The sequence below is a fragment of the Mixophyes fleayi genome, chromosome 1 (genome assembly GCF_038048845.1).
Source record: "Mixophyes fleayi isolate aMixFle1 chromosome 1, aMixFle1.hap1, whole genome shotgun sequence".
Classification (NCBI taxonomy): Eukaryota; Metazoa; Chordata; class Amphibia; order Anura; family Limnodynastidae; genus Mixophyes; species Mixophyes fleayi.
Window position 1 is genome coordinate 395,300,157 of NC_134402.1, and position 17,758 is coordinate 395,317,914.

A 17,758-nucleotide genomic window follows, 5' to 3' on the forward strand; every position below is an offset into this window, starting at 1 on the left:
GCTCACACACAACATGACCAGAAGCAGCAGCCTCGACATGGAGTAGTGGCTGTCAGCCAAGACTTGGCACCCCATAAGAGCTTGAGAAGCCCCACTTAATAATTAGAAGCCCACTCACGGCAGAGCAGTAAAAGACAGTGAGGGGAAACCACCTCTTGGATACTGAAAGCCAACACTCTGAATAACATCTGCAGGCCTGAGGACTATACCTAACTGCCCTACAACCGTGAAAACCAGCAACAATATTACCGTCATCACATAAGCAGCTGCAGTGAGTTACCCTGGAGGGTAATTTTGAGCTTTTTCCCGCAAGATCCTAGCACCTGAACTGAACCCAGCCACTCAGCAGCAGACTGGGCTGTGCATAGAGCCCAGGCTGCACCTGACAGTAATGTAGAGGCCTCCCACCCAAATTCTTCACATCAGGGGTTATTCCTGCTAATCAGGCTAGATATCTCCCTGGCAAGGGGTGTAAGAACCATAGAGCTACATGATGCCAAGTCAAAAGGTCACAGCAGCAGAATAGGGCACACATAACCTGAAACATAGTGCTGAAGAGAGCACATACAACATATTTAAAGCCCCTCTGAAGTAAAGAAAAAGTAAAGGAAGGGGAAGGTGGGGGTGTCACCCAGGTACAGCAAAAAGTATCACAACACTGATCAACAGTAAGAGCGACAGATTACTTGGGTATTCCACCACAGATAACACCGGGAAGTTTCCCACTCCACTGCACATTATAATAGTTCTGAATCAACAGACTTGGTAAGCACCATGTTCACAAACCTTTTATACAATGAGCTCAATAGACTTAGCTTGAGCCCAAGTTTAATCTAACTATGCCCATTAAATTGAAACCTCACCAATATTATGATGGACTTAGGAGCAGAATAATTCACTGCTTGGGTGACTGCCACACTCCAGCTTCCGGTGACACATGTTTAACGTTCAAAGCTTTAAGTTTCCAGGTTTGTTATCTGCTGTTCTGAAATGTATCAAACGATAACAAGCTGGTAGACATCTTCATTCCAGTTATAACATACAGACACTACTAAGTTATCACTAACCCACGCGATATACATAGCTGTCAGGAAGTAATTACTATACACTACTCACACACTAAGCACTGATAAACCTCATAGCCTTATCACAGGTTGTCTAAGATGCAGAATCGAAATATCCTAACTTATAACAGGCTCTCTGCCTTAACACACAACAACAATTTATAAAGTTTATCTAATGCATTTCCTTAAAAAATCTTAAGAGATTCTCTGTGCCAGCCTGAGGACACAAAAATTCTCCCTATTCCTATACAACTAAAACCCTCATCCACACCCCCCTTAATTAATGAACTCATTAACCAACCAATCAACAAAATATTAATAAGATTAAGGCTCATACCTTAGAATATGCCCACATATCCATATGAATCACTCTCCATAACCATACCTCTATGGACCGTAGTGTCCCATCTTTCAAAAGCCTTTAAAAGATTCTCTAAAGTCTATTATTCATCCAGATAAAATCAATCATAATGGAGTCCCAATACTACTACACAGCTCACTTCCTTTCAAACTACACTTATGATACAGATGTATGGTACATCATCTTAGTAGGTAAGCTGGGACCCCGGCCAATTTGTATGTGCCTAGTACTAGACAAAGTAATTTTTTTAACATATTTTTCCTCTTCACTTCTCTATGACAGCCTTTACTATTGGTTTGCTTCTGTTTTGATTAACTACAGACAGGTCAAACAATACTCAGTGAGTATACAAGCCAACTCCTCCCCTTCTTCCACATAGACAGGTTATCTAGGGAGAGGTTTGTTGCAGTTTCTGTAGTGCAGGGCTAACCTGGGTCTCCTTCCAGCGATGCACCACAATAGTGTAAGTGAGGTAGGGTTCGAGAGCCAACATGCTGCTACTTCCGGGAGCAGCATAGGCTGTATGGGGAAATTTCCAAAAACGTGACTTTGCAAGCTGAAATGTGGCTTTTGTGCATGTGCATGCACTGCATCATCATAGGGCACCAGGAAGCGGCAGCATAAACTTGGGACTGCTACTAAAAGCGTTCCCTGTTCAGCAGAATGGCGCTGTAATACACTTCAGGAGTGCATTGAGCCTGAGCCTAATCCCAAAATGCCAAAGAACACCTGCTTCAGATAAGCTCCTATATTAGAGGTGTTTTATTGTAACGAATACTGTTAATTAGTAATAGTATCCCCACTTTCATCAATCATGTAGAGACTGGGGAAAGTAACAAGGGTAATAAAACACAAAGGATTTGTGCAGCTTGCGGTAAAACCTTAATAACGGAGTCTAAAGGAATGTTTTGTGCCTTGTGCAATTCTCAAAACAAAGGGAAAGATCAGCCACCTAAACCATTTATTGCATGGATGGTTTTTCAAGTACATCAAGTCGTGAAATAATTTATAAACAATGAACTCAAGTGGAGAAACATCAGTCTAATCTAAAATGATTAGAACAGATGTATCAGTTGGAAGATGGAGAAGCTCAGAAGTGGAGCTTATTTCCAAAAGTAGCTATAGCTAGTATGTATACTAGAGCAACCATTCCATTGGAAGATAATGATCCTTTAAGGGACCGAATGGACAGGAAAGAAAGGAGTTCTTTGAAGAAAATTCATGATGTATTATCTGGGACTACATTAAATTCATGAGTGGCTATTGCATCAGTAGCCAGGTTCTTAAGGCTGTGGGGTGGAAATTGCAATACAGACATTCAGGTGAACAGACAAGTAAAAAGTGTTGAAATTATGAAAAATTGAATACCGCTGTGAGAAGTCCTTGGACACTAGTGTTTTTACCACAAGGTATCATCTGTATGGCATCAGCAGCAGTAACAAGGTGAGTCCTTTGGTTACGGCCTTGGGCAGCAGACACCTAGTCAAAGAATAACCTGGCAAACCTTCTATTTGAATGATTCTCCTTTTTTGGAGAAAAATTAGACACCATGATACACAAGTTATCTGGTTGGAAATCAAACAGATTGTCACAAGATCGTAGAGACAGAAATCTTCCACTTTCTCGACAACAATTTAATGAGGCTAGAAGTTAAAGGCCAGAAAGGTAGTATACAAGACAAAATATCTATACCACACCTAGGCAATCCTTCAGGCTTTCAGACCTAAGGCTGGCAAAGCAAATCAAAGTTCACAAAAATGACTATTGTCGGGAGCAGTTCCTAATAACATCTAAAGGAGACGGCATTCACAATTTTGCTGAAGTTTGGATCCACTCTATTTCAGATCAGTGGGTGTTGAATATTATAAAGAGGGGATACAGAATAGAGTTCAGTCATTATCCCATAGGAAATTTCTTTGAGAATCAAGGCATTTTCTCAAGTTTTCCTACAACAAGAAGGCATGGGCTTTTATTCCTGACTATTCCTCATAGGTCTTTCCCAAGGTTTTGGATTTGAAAAAAAAACCACAACAAATCTGTACATGCAAAGCATTTTCAAATGGAATTGATGGATTCCACTGTAAGGGTCATCAGCAAAGGGGACTTTATGACATCCATAGATTTTCAAGATGCCTACATTCATTTTCCTGTAGCAACGCAGCACAGGAAATTTATCAGATTATGCATAATTTACCTGTCTGTCATTCAGATTGGCAACATCCCTGGGGACTTTTTACAAAGCACTAGTGACATTGGTAGCAGAAATTAGGAAACAGGGTGTCACGGTATGGCCATATCCTAGAAGTTAGCAAATCAGGAGAAATAGTTAGCGACCACTACAACGACCACATATGTTCCAGATTGTTAGAATATGAAATCTCCCCACTGTCCCTCATTTGGAGGGACATTTCCCCCTTTGGTAAGGAAACAGGGTACGCCATTTCAGAATAGAATGTAACAAAATAAATTGTACAAGTACAATCATTCTTCTGGTGTAATATGGATGAAAGTAGAGATTAGAAGATACTGTATCACAAAAACACGTTAATAATAGTAACAAATATAAAGAGTGGGACAAAACCAGTGAGCAGTCCCAATACATAGGTGGGCCAAAAAGAATATACATGTTATACATAAGAAAACAACAGATAATTATCACATCATACAACATACAGTGTATAGTTATATTTCGGGAAACAATCTTTTGTGTGAGAATGATGGTGTTATGCACAGTGTTGTCACCTTAAGTAATAACAGATAATGATAATATTATTGCTAAAAATAGATTGCATGGGATTTAGCAATCGGGTGTCTCTGCAGACCCTTTTCCAACAGAGTTCTGATCACACCTACTATAGCAGTTCACACAAATAGAAAACTTCTAATCCCTTATCAAATCCTTAGTGGAAATTTAAGATGCTGGCAGGCAAGAAGTACCTGGATTTTTATCTTTTCAAGCAGTATGAGATTATTCTCAAAATTCATTTGTAGGACAAAGATACAGAGACCTTTCTGTCTTGACAATGTGAAAGCAGCAATAACACTTTTTTCCCCTTTTTCTTATCATTAGAGGTTATCTCTTGGGAAGCAATTGCCTTCTTAACAGGTTCTTTTAATCCCACCTCAGAAGAGACCTTTATTAAGTTTTTAAAGAACACTGAAAGCTCTAAACAGGCAATATGACTGTGGTGATGCTATATTCTCTATTCATTTGTGATGACTTTTTACAATCGGAAAATGTAACCACTGATAAAAGGGCAAAAGGAGCAAGGCTGCCTCTGCCTAGCCCATGGTATCTCTCCGAAAAATCCTTCTATTATACAACAATTTCTTTCACTTAAATAAGATTAGGAAAAGCAAGTTATACTTAAAACATCCTGCCTACATATTTCATCTGAAGTGATAAAAACAAGAACAGATAAAGGTGAAAATATGTCTAGAACACTATAATGCAAATACATTACAGAAATGATGATTCTTAACATTGCTTTTTACGTTTTACTTCTCATCCCAATTTTGTTTCTGCAAATTTCATTACTCGCTTGATTAATTATCACTCGGCTATAACGTCTAAGCTGCGAACAAATAATCAGATGTGTGCAGCCAATTGGGCAGGATATTTAGCACTGAGGTCAAATGGATCCTATGTGGCCCAGTATATCTATATATATATTTGCATACTTCTATAGTATATATGTGTGTATATATATATATATATATATATATATATATATATATATATATATATATATATATATATATATATATATATATATATATATATATTTGTATACTTTTATAGTATATATATATATTTGTATACTTTTATAGTATATATGTGTGTATATATATATACACACACATATATATATATATATATATATATATATATATATATATATATATATATATATATATATATATATATATATATATATATATACATATATATACACATACACACACTCTTTTCCCATGAACAAATGTGAGTCAATATAAAATATTTATTACAAGGTTGGAACTACTTTTTTTACAACAACATTTTGCTGTTCAGGGTTATATCTAAATAACAAATACAGGACAATCTTCATACAAAGTTAAACAATTCCCAGTGAGTCATTAATTAGGAACTTTTAACTAATATATTGTGTAAAAAAACAAACTTAAAAAGTATTTAGAAAAAATATTTTGTATGAATGTTCATGAAATAGGTAGTGTGACACAAAAAGGTAAAAAAACACTTGTACCTGTCTCCTTTTCCCCATAAGTAATAAGTGATTTATTTCCATTAGTGCTGTAAACCAAATTTATTCAATACAATTTTTAGAGGAGGTAGTACAGGTTCCATCCAGTGCTTATCTCTAGTTTGTTGGGACTATTTAAACAATGACTTTTAAATTTCAAGATAATAGATTATCAACATACAAAATGAATACCAAAAACATAAATAAATGTTACAATTTAAAAAAAAAGAAAACAAGTATCCTTAGTGTAATTTCTTGAACAATAGGATTTTATGTATTAGAAAGGGTTTGGGTGAAGGAACAACATTTAATATTAAGAGCAGGGAAAGGAATATGAGGGAGGGTTACACCAGGTGGGAAGGGTGTATCATATAAAACTTAACAGTGATTAAAACTTAACGGTGACTAAATAATTAAACAGATAGGTTGGGGCTATTTAAATGCTTAGATCTCACCGATTATAACAGACAATGTGATTACTAGAAATAGATGTCCATACTGTATTTCAATTAGTTCACTTGAGAATTACTATCATGCCTACTTGATTAATACGGTGTCTGATACTTGTCAAAATACAGCAGAGTATAATGCTGTTGAAAACCTAAAACTCACTTTTCCAGTTACAGAATTAGTTCAGATACTACTTATATCCTTACCTTGTATATTACCCTTTATTTCCGGATAACTGGAAAGGAACAGGATTTCTGAAGTTGCATTTTCAACCTTTTCATCAAGCCACAAAAAAAGCTTAATGAATGTGGACAAGGATTTCAGTTGATTCAGGTGTAACGGTGTATTACTAGTTTTCCTTTGATGATCCTCATTATTTCGGGCTAAAATAAAATATGCAGTCAAGTATAACATTAATGAATAAAAATTTGAATTACAAAAACAAAACAAAACAAAAAACTACTGGTTAGTCACAATACCTCAGTCAATGTAGAATCTTTGTAAATGATTACACAAAACCATACGTAATTTGCTTTTGTAAGTTATATAGTTGACAGTATACTGTGTACAGCTACTGCTTTTACACCAAGATAAGCAACAAGCAAGCACAGATGAACGTTTCCTATATGTACTATAATGGAAGAACTTTTAAATAACTTGTGATGGATTGCAGGTTAACGTATTTATCAAACAAGGTTTCTTGCAGTACTTTTTAAGCTTAATATTGTACAACCATTGTACCCCATTGCTGTTTTTAAATTGTTTTGTGTGGCTATATGTAATCAAGTAACCAATTGATTGTTTAACACATTATCATCATCATCAATTTATATAGCGCCACTAATTCCACAGCGCTGTACAGAGAACTCATTCACATCAGTCCCTGCCCCATTGGAGCTTACAGTCTAAATTCCCTAACACACACACACACACACTCACACACAGACAGTAGAGAGACTAGGGGGTAAATGTATCAAGCTGAGAGTTTTCCGGCGGGTTTGAAAAACCAATCAGATTCTAGCTATCACTTATTTAGTATATTCTACAAAATGACAGCTAGAATCTGATTGGTTGCTATAGGCAACATCTCCACTTTTCAAACCTGCCGGAAAACTCTCAGCTTGATACATTTACCCCTAGGACTCAAGAATAGTAGCCAATCAACCTAACAGTAAGTTTTTGGATTGTGGGAGGAAACCGGAGCACCCAGAAGAAACCCACGCAAACACAGGGAGAACATACAAACTCCACACAGATAAGACCATGGTCAGGAACTCATGACCCCTGTGCTGTAAGGCAGAAGTGCTAACCACTAAGCCACCGTAATGTTATATAAGCTAGTTGCATCCTTGACACAGAACATGAATACTTAGATGGTTTAACATTAAGTTTTACTTTATTTTCAGAGAAGTGAGATCATTTTAATCATCGAGATATTATGGAGGACACTATGTACCATGTGCCAGGAAAGATTTAGGCTATGCACTATTTGATTGCATTTCACCCTCCTTTTACTTTTACTAGCTCTCCTTCTGGCCATTTCCCACCCGCAAACAATAATTCTATTAATTTTTATGGAAAAATTGCTAAAAGTATATAAATCAAAGCTCATCTTGGTGGCCAGTACAGAAAGCAGTTCCCCATTTTGGTCAACAGTATATAATATAGCCCACCATATTAGTGATTTTTATGCAATACAGACCTACTTTTGTGGCGATAACTACACAACACAGCTCCCCATTCTGGCGCCCAGTATGCAACAGAGAAATATATATATATATATACATATATATATATATACACATATATATATACATATACACATGTACCCCTGTTTTCTTATATATATATATATATATACATATATATATATGTATATATATATATAAGAAAACAGGGGTACTCTGCACTCTCCAAACACATAATTAATGCTGTACCAAGTACTGTTCTATAGTAAAAACAGGGAATGTTAGTTCCACATATTGTAATATATGTTAAGCTGACCAACTCACACCAAAGTTATTGCAAGTTGTTCTTTTCACTGTTTGTTTGTTTAAGCCCTTTACTGCTAAGGTTTGGTGGGGGTGGGGGGTTATTGAGGGCTTGATTGAAGAACTCTGATCACATGTGTCTGTTAACCAGATATATTCATAGTAGAATGGCTGCAAAGCCAGTGGTGGCTGCTTAGTTAGTGTGTATAGATACAAGTGTGAAACAAAAAATTTAAACAGCATAATTCGGAGTTATACCGGAGTTATACTGGAGTTGCACAGGAGGAAACAGGAGAAGAACACTCTGCCTATTAACACGGCTTCACAAGGACAACTGTCAGTATTCACCTGAAACTCCATATTCTCATTTTCCACTCATCTCATGAAAGTTTGTTTTATTTATCAGTTTGTTTTCAATGCAAAATCCACTCTTTAATCAGACTGCTGTACTACTTGCTCAACCACTCCCTACCCATGCTACTGTTATTTCAGTCCCCTATCTCAGCACTGTACTTCAATTCTATTTAAGCTTTGTCTTCCATTACAAGTAGGAAGAAATTATACTGTCTTCAACCACTCTCCTCTCTCATGACTCTGCAAAATCTCAGCTATTCAATTACCTGCTCTTTATTACTCTCCATTCAACACTTCCACCCACTCCCCCACATGGCTCCCCACATCATTACTTTATACTATCCAGACATCCAGGAATACACTACATTTGCTGCATCCTAGCTCTGCACTACTTATCTGATTACGCTGGACATTGCAATTAGGCAATTCCTTTAATTCCTCTTTTTTGCTATTTGACTAATAGTCCCAATGCTTGCCAAAATATTTTTCTTTATCTCTTTTCATGGCATTTTCTTTAGGACTATATCATCCCTCACCCATCTTGCAACACACACCTCTGTCCACATTGCCCCTTCATTACTTCATTCACCTCTAGTGAACACTCATGAACTCTTTTGCTATTTAAATTCAATAACTTTAACAGCCTCACCCTGCCGCCAGAAACTAAAAGGACACACATCTTACAATCATCTTTCCTACCTTTCTTCCTCCCTGCTTCTATTAGCTGGTGATATATCACCTAATCCAGGTCCCCCTCACTTCTCCCACACACATATATCTGAACACTACAGAAATCTGGCAAACCTCAAACACATAACCTGTCTCCCCTCTCTTCCAAAGTCCTTTAAATGTGCCCTTTGGAATGTACGCTCTGTTTGTAACAAACTTACCTCCGTATATGATCTCTTCCTCTCATACAACCTCAACCTTCTAGCAATAACAGAAACATGGCTCACGCATTCAGACACTGCCTCACCTGCAGCCCTTTCACATGGAGGTCTCCATTTCACCCACACCCCCAGACCAGGAGGCAGACAAGGAGGGGGAGTTGGACTACTTCTCTCCCCACAGTGCACATTCACAGTTCTACCAAGTGTCCCATCACTCACATTCACATCTTTTGAAGTACATGCTGTTAGGATTTTTAACCCATTCTCTATGCGTGTTGCTGTCATCTATCGCCCCCCTGGTCCACAAAAACAATTTATTGAACACTTCTCTGCATGGCTCCCTCACTTCTTATCTACTGATATCCCCACCATCATCATGGGTGATTTCAACATCCCTATTTCTAATCCACGTTCCAATGCTGCTGCCAAACTACTCTCTCTAACCTCCACACTTGTCCTCCTCCCAGTGGATTGAATCCGCTACTCATCAGGATGGCCACTGTCTTGATCTTGTTTTCTCTAGACTATGCTCAGTTTCTGATTTCCTTAACACTCCTTTCCCCCTCTCGGATCATTACCTTATTAGATACTCGCTCACCCCCAGTTCTTTACCCTCCCTAGTGTCAAACTCTTACAAGCCTCCTCGTACCCGCAGTAATATCAACGCTATTGATTTTCAACAGTTTTACACCTCTCTCCAACACCTTCTCTCCCCAATTTCTACATTTTCCTCCCCTGATCGGGCAGTACCCCATTTTCATTAAACCCTAGCAACTGCCCTGGATCAAGTGGCTCCAGCGACACTACATACTTTGCGTAGAATTTATTGCCAACCGTGGCACACTACAGTAACACAAACTCTACAAAAACTTTCTCGTAAAGCAGAACGTCACTGGCGTAAATCTTGTGCCTCTAATGATTTCATCACATATACTGATATCTACCACTCCTACAGAAATGCTCTGGACACTGCTAAACAAGCATACTACCAATCTCTCATCTATGCTCAGGCTTCTAACCCCAAACGCCTCTTTAACACTTTTAACTCTCTTCTGAATCCTCCTGCCCCAAATCCTCCAACTAACATCAGTGCACAGGATCTTGCTTCCTATTTCAAGGACAAAATTGATAAGATCAGGCTTGAAATGGTATCTCCCTTGACAAGCAATCTGCTCAATTCCTTTGTAGCACCCTCTGACACTCTCTCTTCATTTGATCCCACAAATGAAGATGAAGTTTCTACTCTCTACTCATCTTCCTACTCTACCTCCTGTCCTCTTGATCCCATTCCCTCACAAATTGGTATGTCGCTGTCTCCTGTGCTCATTCCCCCTCTAACTAAAATCTGCAATCTATCTCTTTCTACTGGTATTTTTCCATCACTATTCAAGCATGCAGTGATTACTCCCATTTTAAAAAAACTGAATTCTGACCCTAACTCTCTCATAAATTACCGCCCCATCTCCCAGCTCCCATGCCCCTCCACGCTTCTTGAGAGAATTGCCTACATCTGCCTCACACACTTTCTTACAGCAAACAACCTATTGGATCCTCTTCAGTCAGGCTTTCGCTCTCAATACTCCACAGAGACTGCACTGACCAAAGTTGTAAATGATTTGATCACAGCAAAAAATAATAACCAATACTCTCTTCTAATTCTCCTGGATCTCTCTGCTGCATTTGACACTGTTGACCACTCTCTCCTCATACAAACGCTACAATCCCTAGGTCTCGAAGGCACTGTCCTATCCTGGTTCTCATCCTACCTATCTAATCGCTCTTTCAGTGTTAATTTATCTGGATCCACCTCTGCTCCGCTTCCTTTATCAGTTGGAGTTCCACAAGGCTCAGTCCTAGGTCTTCTGCTATTCTCTATCTACACCACTTCTCTTGGAAAACTAATAAGCTCCTTTGGATTTCAGTATCATTTCTATGCGGATACACAAATTTATCTATCCTCTCCTGATCTTTCACCATCTGTGTTGTCTCGCGTTACTGACTGTCTTTCTGCCATTTCATCTTGGATGTCTTCTCGCCAACTCAAACTCAATCTTTCAAAAACTGAATTAATATTATTCCCACCCAAAAACAGAAGCTTCCTGCCTGACATTTCTATTTCTGTTGATAACATGACCATAAATCCCACCCCGCAAGCTCGTTGCCTAGGTGTAATCCTTGATTCACAACTGTCTTTTATTCCCCACATCAACTCTATATCTAAATCATGTTACATACACCTAAAGAACATTTCCAGAATATGCACATATCTGACACAAGACACCGCAAAAACATTAATTCATGTACTCATCATCTCCCGCATCGACTATTGCAATTTCCTCCTTACTGGTCTTCCCAAAGTCAGACTTGAACCCCTACAATCTATTTTGCACGCAGCGGCTAGATTGATTTTCCTTACAAACCGTTATTCCTCTGCTGAGCCACTCTGTCAGTCTCTACATTGGCTGCCTGTATTTCAACGAATCCAATATAAAATTCTTCTACTAACATACAAGGCCATCAACAAAATTGCACCGACATACATTTCCTCACTTGTCTCAAAATATCTCCCTACTCGACACCTCCGTTCTGCACAAGATCTACGTCTCTCCTCCACTCTCATCACATCCTCCAATTCTCGGTTACAGGATTTTTTCCGGGCTGCACCCACTTTGTGGAATTCCCTCCCACGCACAGTAAGACTTTCCTCTGGTCTTCAAACATACAAGCGTTCACTGAAAACCCACCTCTTCAGACAAGGTTATGATATTCCTCAACCATCATCTTAATTTCCCTAGATTACCCTATTACCATCCTTTACACTGCTAACGCAAGACAACAACCTTCTGACCAACATTGCAACACACATAGCCTACTCAGTACTTTTACCTTTGCAGTCTGGCTGGTCCATTGTGCAATATGATGTAGCACATGCCCTTGTGTTTCTAACTCCCATTGTCCTATAGATTGTAAGCTTTCGAGCAGGGTTCTCTTACCTCTCTGTCTGTATGTATTACCCAGTATTGTCTTATTAATGTTTGTTACCAATTGTAAAGCGCTACGGAATTTGCTGGCGCTATATAAATAAATGTTGATGATGATGATGAAAGTCTTCCCATTCTATATATATATATATATATATATATATATATATATATATATATATATATATATATATATATATATATATATATATATATATAATCGTAAGCAGGGGAGAGCTGGCAATTTTTAGCCCGGGGGAGGGGGCAAGACTCCGCAGGGAAAAAAATGCAAGTGGCCCAGTGAACCAGCCCAAGGTAGCTCACTGTGGGACCAACCCAGGGGGCAATTGCCCCCCTGCCTCCCAGCCCAGACTGCCCCTGGTCATAAGATCATATTGGAGTTGTTGTCTTCTGGGGTAGACAACGGCACAAACAGATCAGCCAAGGATTTCACACAAGTCAATTTTTTGGGGTTCAACTAGCCGTAGCTAGTTTCATTTTCCTTGCATACAAATAAACAAACAGAAACAAAACCTTGCCTTTCTGGCTGCTAACTTAACACAATGTGAAGGACCTTGTGTCCCACACACATACAAAATACAGAACTTACTGCTCACTATTTGCAATGTCTCTCAGGAGACATCCAACCTCCTCCCCAGTACTGCAAGAGTGAGGAAACTGCCTAGCAGCTTTTCATCAGCACCTTGCAGTTGCAACTCCTGACTACCTGCAACCTGCTAGCTGGTTGGAAAACAAGAAATGGGCCTTATAAATGGAGCCCACCTACCGTGACACAAACATAATATAAACCTATGTGTAAAAACATGTATGAAATGGATCCCTTAAATAGTGTATCTACCTCTGTGAGGGTGGGCAGATTCAAACTCCCAACCACCATGATTTAGTTGGGCCAGTCCCACCATCTTGATTGGGACAGCTTTGTCCCGTGAGTGGAAAAGTTGTGAAGCATTGTCTGTTCACTGATGTCTGGGAGTTGACAGGAGGAGAGAACGGGCAGCATAGTGCTTCAAAAGTGCAAGGCACGCCCCAGGGACAGCCACAACCCCATTATGATGAGCCCTCTGGGAGGTATGCAGATTGCTAGTGGTTCAGGACCAACACTAGATCTGAGGGAGGGGGGAGAGTGGATGGTACTTTATCCACATAACTGTACTACCCTCTCTTCCCTTCTTGTGTGCACTATGGAATGCCACATCTGTTTGTAACAAACTTACATCCATCTATGATCTAGTTATTTCTAAATCCCTCAACCTCATTGCCACAACAGACACTTGTCTCACTTCCTCTGACACTACATCCCCTGCAGCTCTCTCTTATGGGGGACTTTCCCTCAGGCACACTCCTAAACACGGAAACAGACAAGGTGGTGGAATAGGTTTTCTACTTTCTCAAAGCTGCACCTTCCAAGTCATACTCACTGAACCCTCCCTCTCATTCTTTGAAGTCCACACTACCCATCTATTTTATTCTCTCCACCTTCTTGTTGTTGTCATTTACCGCCCCTCAGGTCCAGTTTCCCAATTCCTTGACAACATTGCAGCCTGGCTCACTTATTTACTATCCTTTGACCTGCCTATTCTCCTACTAGGTTATTTTAACATTCCCATTGATAATTCCACTGTGTTTTCTGCCACTAAACTTCTATCACTTACTTCCTCCTTTGGGCTCTGCCAATGGACCTCATTTCCCACCCACTGTGATGGGCACTCCCTTGACCTTGTTTTCTCCCGCTACTGCTCAATCTCTAGTTTCTCCAATTTAGACTTCCCACTCTCCAACCATAACCTCCTTTCCTTCAGCCTCACCTTATATCATGCCTTCATGAAATCTAAGTACCATTAACCCAATCCACTTCTCATTTTCACTAAAACAACTATATTCTCCAATGCCATGTCCTAATCAAGCTGCCTCTTTCCAAAACAAAACAATCACTTCAGCCCTAAACAATGCAGCTCCAGCTACCACTCTGTCTCAGATGATCCAAACCCCCAACCATGGTACATGAAACAGACTCGCTAACTGCAAAAGTGCTCCCGCACTGCAGAGCGCCACTAAAGGAAATCTCATTCCTGTCCCGATTTCCTCCATTATAAATTCATCCTTATATAATAGCACTGCCCTTTCAATAGCTAAACAAACATGCTTCAAATCTATAATATCCACCCAGTCTTCTAACCGACGTCTTTGCCACCCAATCCTCTCTCACAGCGCATGATTTTACCACCTATTTCAAAGACGAAATCGACACCATTCAACAACATATTTCCTCATGCCAAATTCCACTCACTCCACCCACCTTTACCTACACTCCCCAATCCACTCTTAATTCATTCTCTCCAGTAAATGAAGACGAAGTCTCTGCACTCATCTATAACGTGTCCCCTTGACCCTATTCCCTCCCAACTTCTCCGCTCCCTTTCCTCCACTGCATGCCTACCTCTATCTCACCTCTTCAACCTGTCTCTCTCCACTGGCACATTTCCATCCTACTTTAAACATGCACTCATCTCTCCCATTCTAAAGAAACCATCTTCCCATTCAGCCGCTCTCTCCAACTACCTGTAACGGACTTACTCCGCCGCTCCGGAAGCCGCACTTCCGCATCCAAGACCACGTGACCGCACCCGGAGGCGGTCACATGACCTCAACCTAGAGGCGGGGATTTTGAATCCCTGTCAGGATAAAAACCTCACTCTGACACTCGCTGAGTGTCAGAGCAATACTTACCTGTTCCTGGCTCCTGTTCCTCGTGGATTGCTGTGTCTTCCAGTCTCCTGTGTCTTCCTGTGTGCTGATCTCTGCCTGTTTGACTACTCTGGCTCTCTTATCCCTGTGTACCGACCCGGCTTGCTGACCATTCCTCTGTTCTTGTGACCCGTGTACCGAACCTGGCTTGTTGACTCCGAGTTGCCTCCTGATTCTGCCTGACTCCATTCCTGTGTACCGAACCGGCTTGTCTGACTCCGCAACCTCTGCTCCACTCCGCTGTACTACATCTTGGGGCGAACCTGAGGACCGCTACCTGCGACTCCTGGCAGCAAAGCCCACCCCGCCTTGCGGCGGTTCTTGGTGAACACCAGGGAGATCGTTAGACTCCGCACCTCAGGTAAGCCAGCGCTAATCAAGATTAGTAGAAGTATCCAGAATCTGTTACACTACCGCCCTATTTCTCTCTTCCCGTTTGCGTCCAAACTACTTGAGTGATTAGTGTACATACGCCTGTCTCACTTTCTCTCCTCTCATTCCATTCTCGACTCTCTGCAATCAACTTTCCGTCCCCAACATTCCACTGAAACTGGTCTCACAAAAGTGATCAATGGTCTACTTACTGCAAAGTCTAAGGGTCATTTCTCCATACTCATTCTCCTGGACCTCTCTGCTGCTTTTGACACTGTTGATCACCCTATTCTCCTACACACACTTTTGTGACACAGCTCTTTCCTTGTTCACTTCCTATTAAACTGCTCCTTTACTGATTCGACCTCTGGCACATCCTCACCTCCACTCCCATTATTTGTTGGGTTCTCACGAGGCTCTGTTCTTGGCCCTTTACTTTTTTCACTGTACACCTCTTCTCTTGGGGCACTAATTTGCTTATTCAGCCTCCAATACCACCTTTACGCTGATGATGCCCAAATCTATATCTCTATATCTCTTCCCCGGACATCTCTCCTTCTGTACCATCTTGTGTAGCAAACTGTCTTTCTACTATCTCCACATGGATGTCCCAACGCTACCTAAAGCTCAACATGTCCAAAACAGAGCTTATTATCTTTCCTCCTGCCAGAGTCACCACCTGCCCTCAAATTTCACTCAATCAATATAGCACCCACATTTTATAATTTGGCCTCCCTCCAGCCACAACATTAAAATAACAGTATTCACATTTGATAAATCCATCCATTTCCCTCCAACTAGCCCTGACATTAAATTAATAGCATACACATTTAATAAATAGAACTATTTCCCTCCAACCAGCACCAACATTAAACCAATAGTATTTCCATTTAATACATAATCCTCCCTCCAAACAACCCCAGCAAGAAATTAAATAGCATTAAATATTAGAGATGGGCGGGTCCGGTTCTCCGAGAACCGAACCCACCCGAACTTTGGGTATCCGAGTACCGAGCTGAGCAGCTCGGTACTCTCCCGCCCATTCCGAATCCAAATCGAGGCCGAACGTCATTGTGACGTCGTCGGATCTCGGGACTCGGTTCTCGCGATACTTCAACTTTATAAATACACGCCTCCACAGCAATCCATCGCCATTTGACAGAGGGAGAGAGCAGGGTGTAGTCATAGGCTAATTAGAGCAGGGACAGAGAATACCATATTGTTCTTGCAATTGCTCTAACCAAAATCGCTAGTGCAGAGAGGAGGATAGAGGTTTATTATTTTTTCTTCATATTTGGCACTCCCCAGCGCTTTTGGGGTGTCCCCCATAATTGTGCATTAATATTTCTGGCTGTCAAAAGTCATATCTGTCAGCAGTATCTACTAAATAATTTGTAGCACACCTCAGTGTTTTTGGGGTGTCCTCCCTAATTGTGCATTAATATTTCTGGCTGTCAAAAGTCATATCTGTCAGCAGTATCTACTCAATAATTTTTAGCACTCCTCAGTGTTTTTGGGGTGTCCTCCCTAATTGTGCATTAATATTTCTGGCTGTCAAAAGTCATATCTGTCAGCAGTATCTACTCAATAATTTTTAGCACTCCTCAGTGTTTTTGGGGTGTCCTCCCTAATTGTGCATTAATATTTCTGGCTGTCAAAAGTCATATCTGTCAGCAGTATCTACTCAATAATTTTTAGCACTCCTCAGTGTTTTTGGGGTGTCCTCCCTAATTGTGCATTAATATTTCTGGCTGTCAAAAGTCATATCTGTCAGCAGTATCTACTCAATAATTTTTAGCACTCCTCAGTGTTTTTGGGGTGTCCTCCCTAATTGTGCATTAATATTTCTGGCTGTCAAAAGTCATATCTGTCAGCAGTATCTACTCAATAATTTTTAGCACTCCTCAGTGTTTTTGGGGTGTCCTCCCTAATTGTGCATTAATATTTCTGGCTGTCAAAAGTCATATCTGTCAGCAGTATCTACTCAATAATTTTTAGCACTCCTCAGTGTTTTTGGGGTGTCCTCCCTAATTGTGCATTAATATTTCTGGCTGTCAAAAGTCATATCTGTCAGCAGTATCTACTCAATAATTTTTAGCACTCCTCAGTGTTTTTGGGGTGTCCTCCCTAATTGTGCATTAATATTTCTGGCTGTCAAAAGTCATATCTGTCAGCAGTATCTACTCAATAATTTTTAGCACTCCTCAGTGTTTTTGGGGTGTCCTCCCTAATTGTGCATTAATATTTCTGGCTGTCAAAAGTCATATCTGTCAGCAGTATCTACT

The 17,758-nt window shown here is 40.1% G+C and overlaps 1 protein-coding gene across 4 annotated transcripts in view; it reads right to left on the reverse strand.

Moving 5' to 3' along the window:
* Positions 1-17,758, reverse strand: part of KIAA0825 (KIAA0825 ortholog) — a 374,240-nt gene that overhangs the window by 279,202 nt on the left and 77,280 nt on the right. For 3 of the 4 annotated variants that reach the window (XR_012678323.1, XM_075181001.1, XM_075181008.1), the window contains exon 5: positions 6,326-6,502. The exons of the other annotated variant lie outside the window; for it this stretch is intronic. Coding sequence is in view for 2 of the 3 variants with exons in the window: in XM_075181001.1 (XP_075037102.1) it covers positions 6,326-6,502 (177 nt within the window). In the remaining variant the exon portion in view is untranslated. The remainder of the gene's footprint in view (positions 1-6,325; positions 6,503-17,758) is intronic. 4 annotated transcript variants of the gene reach the window in all.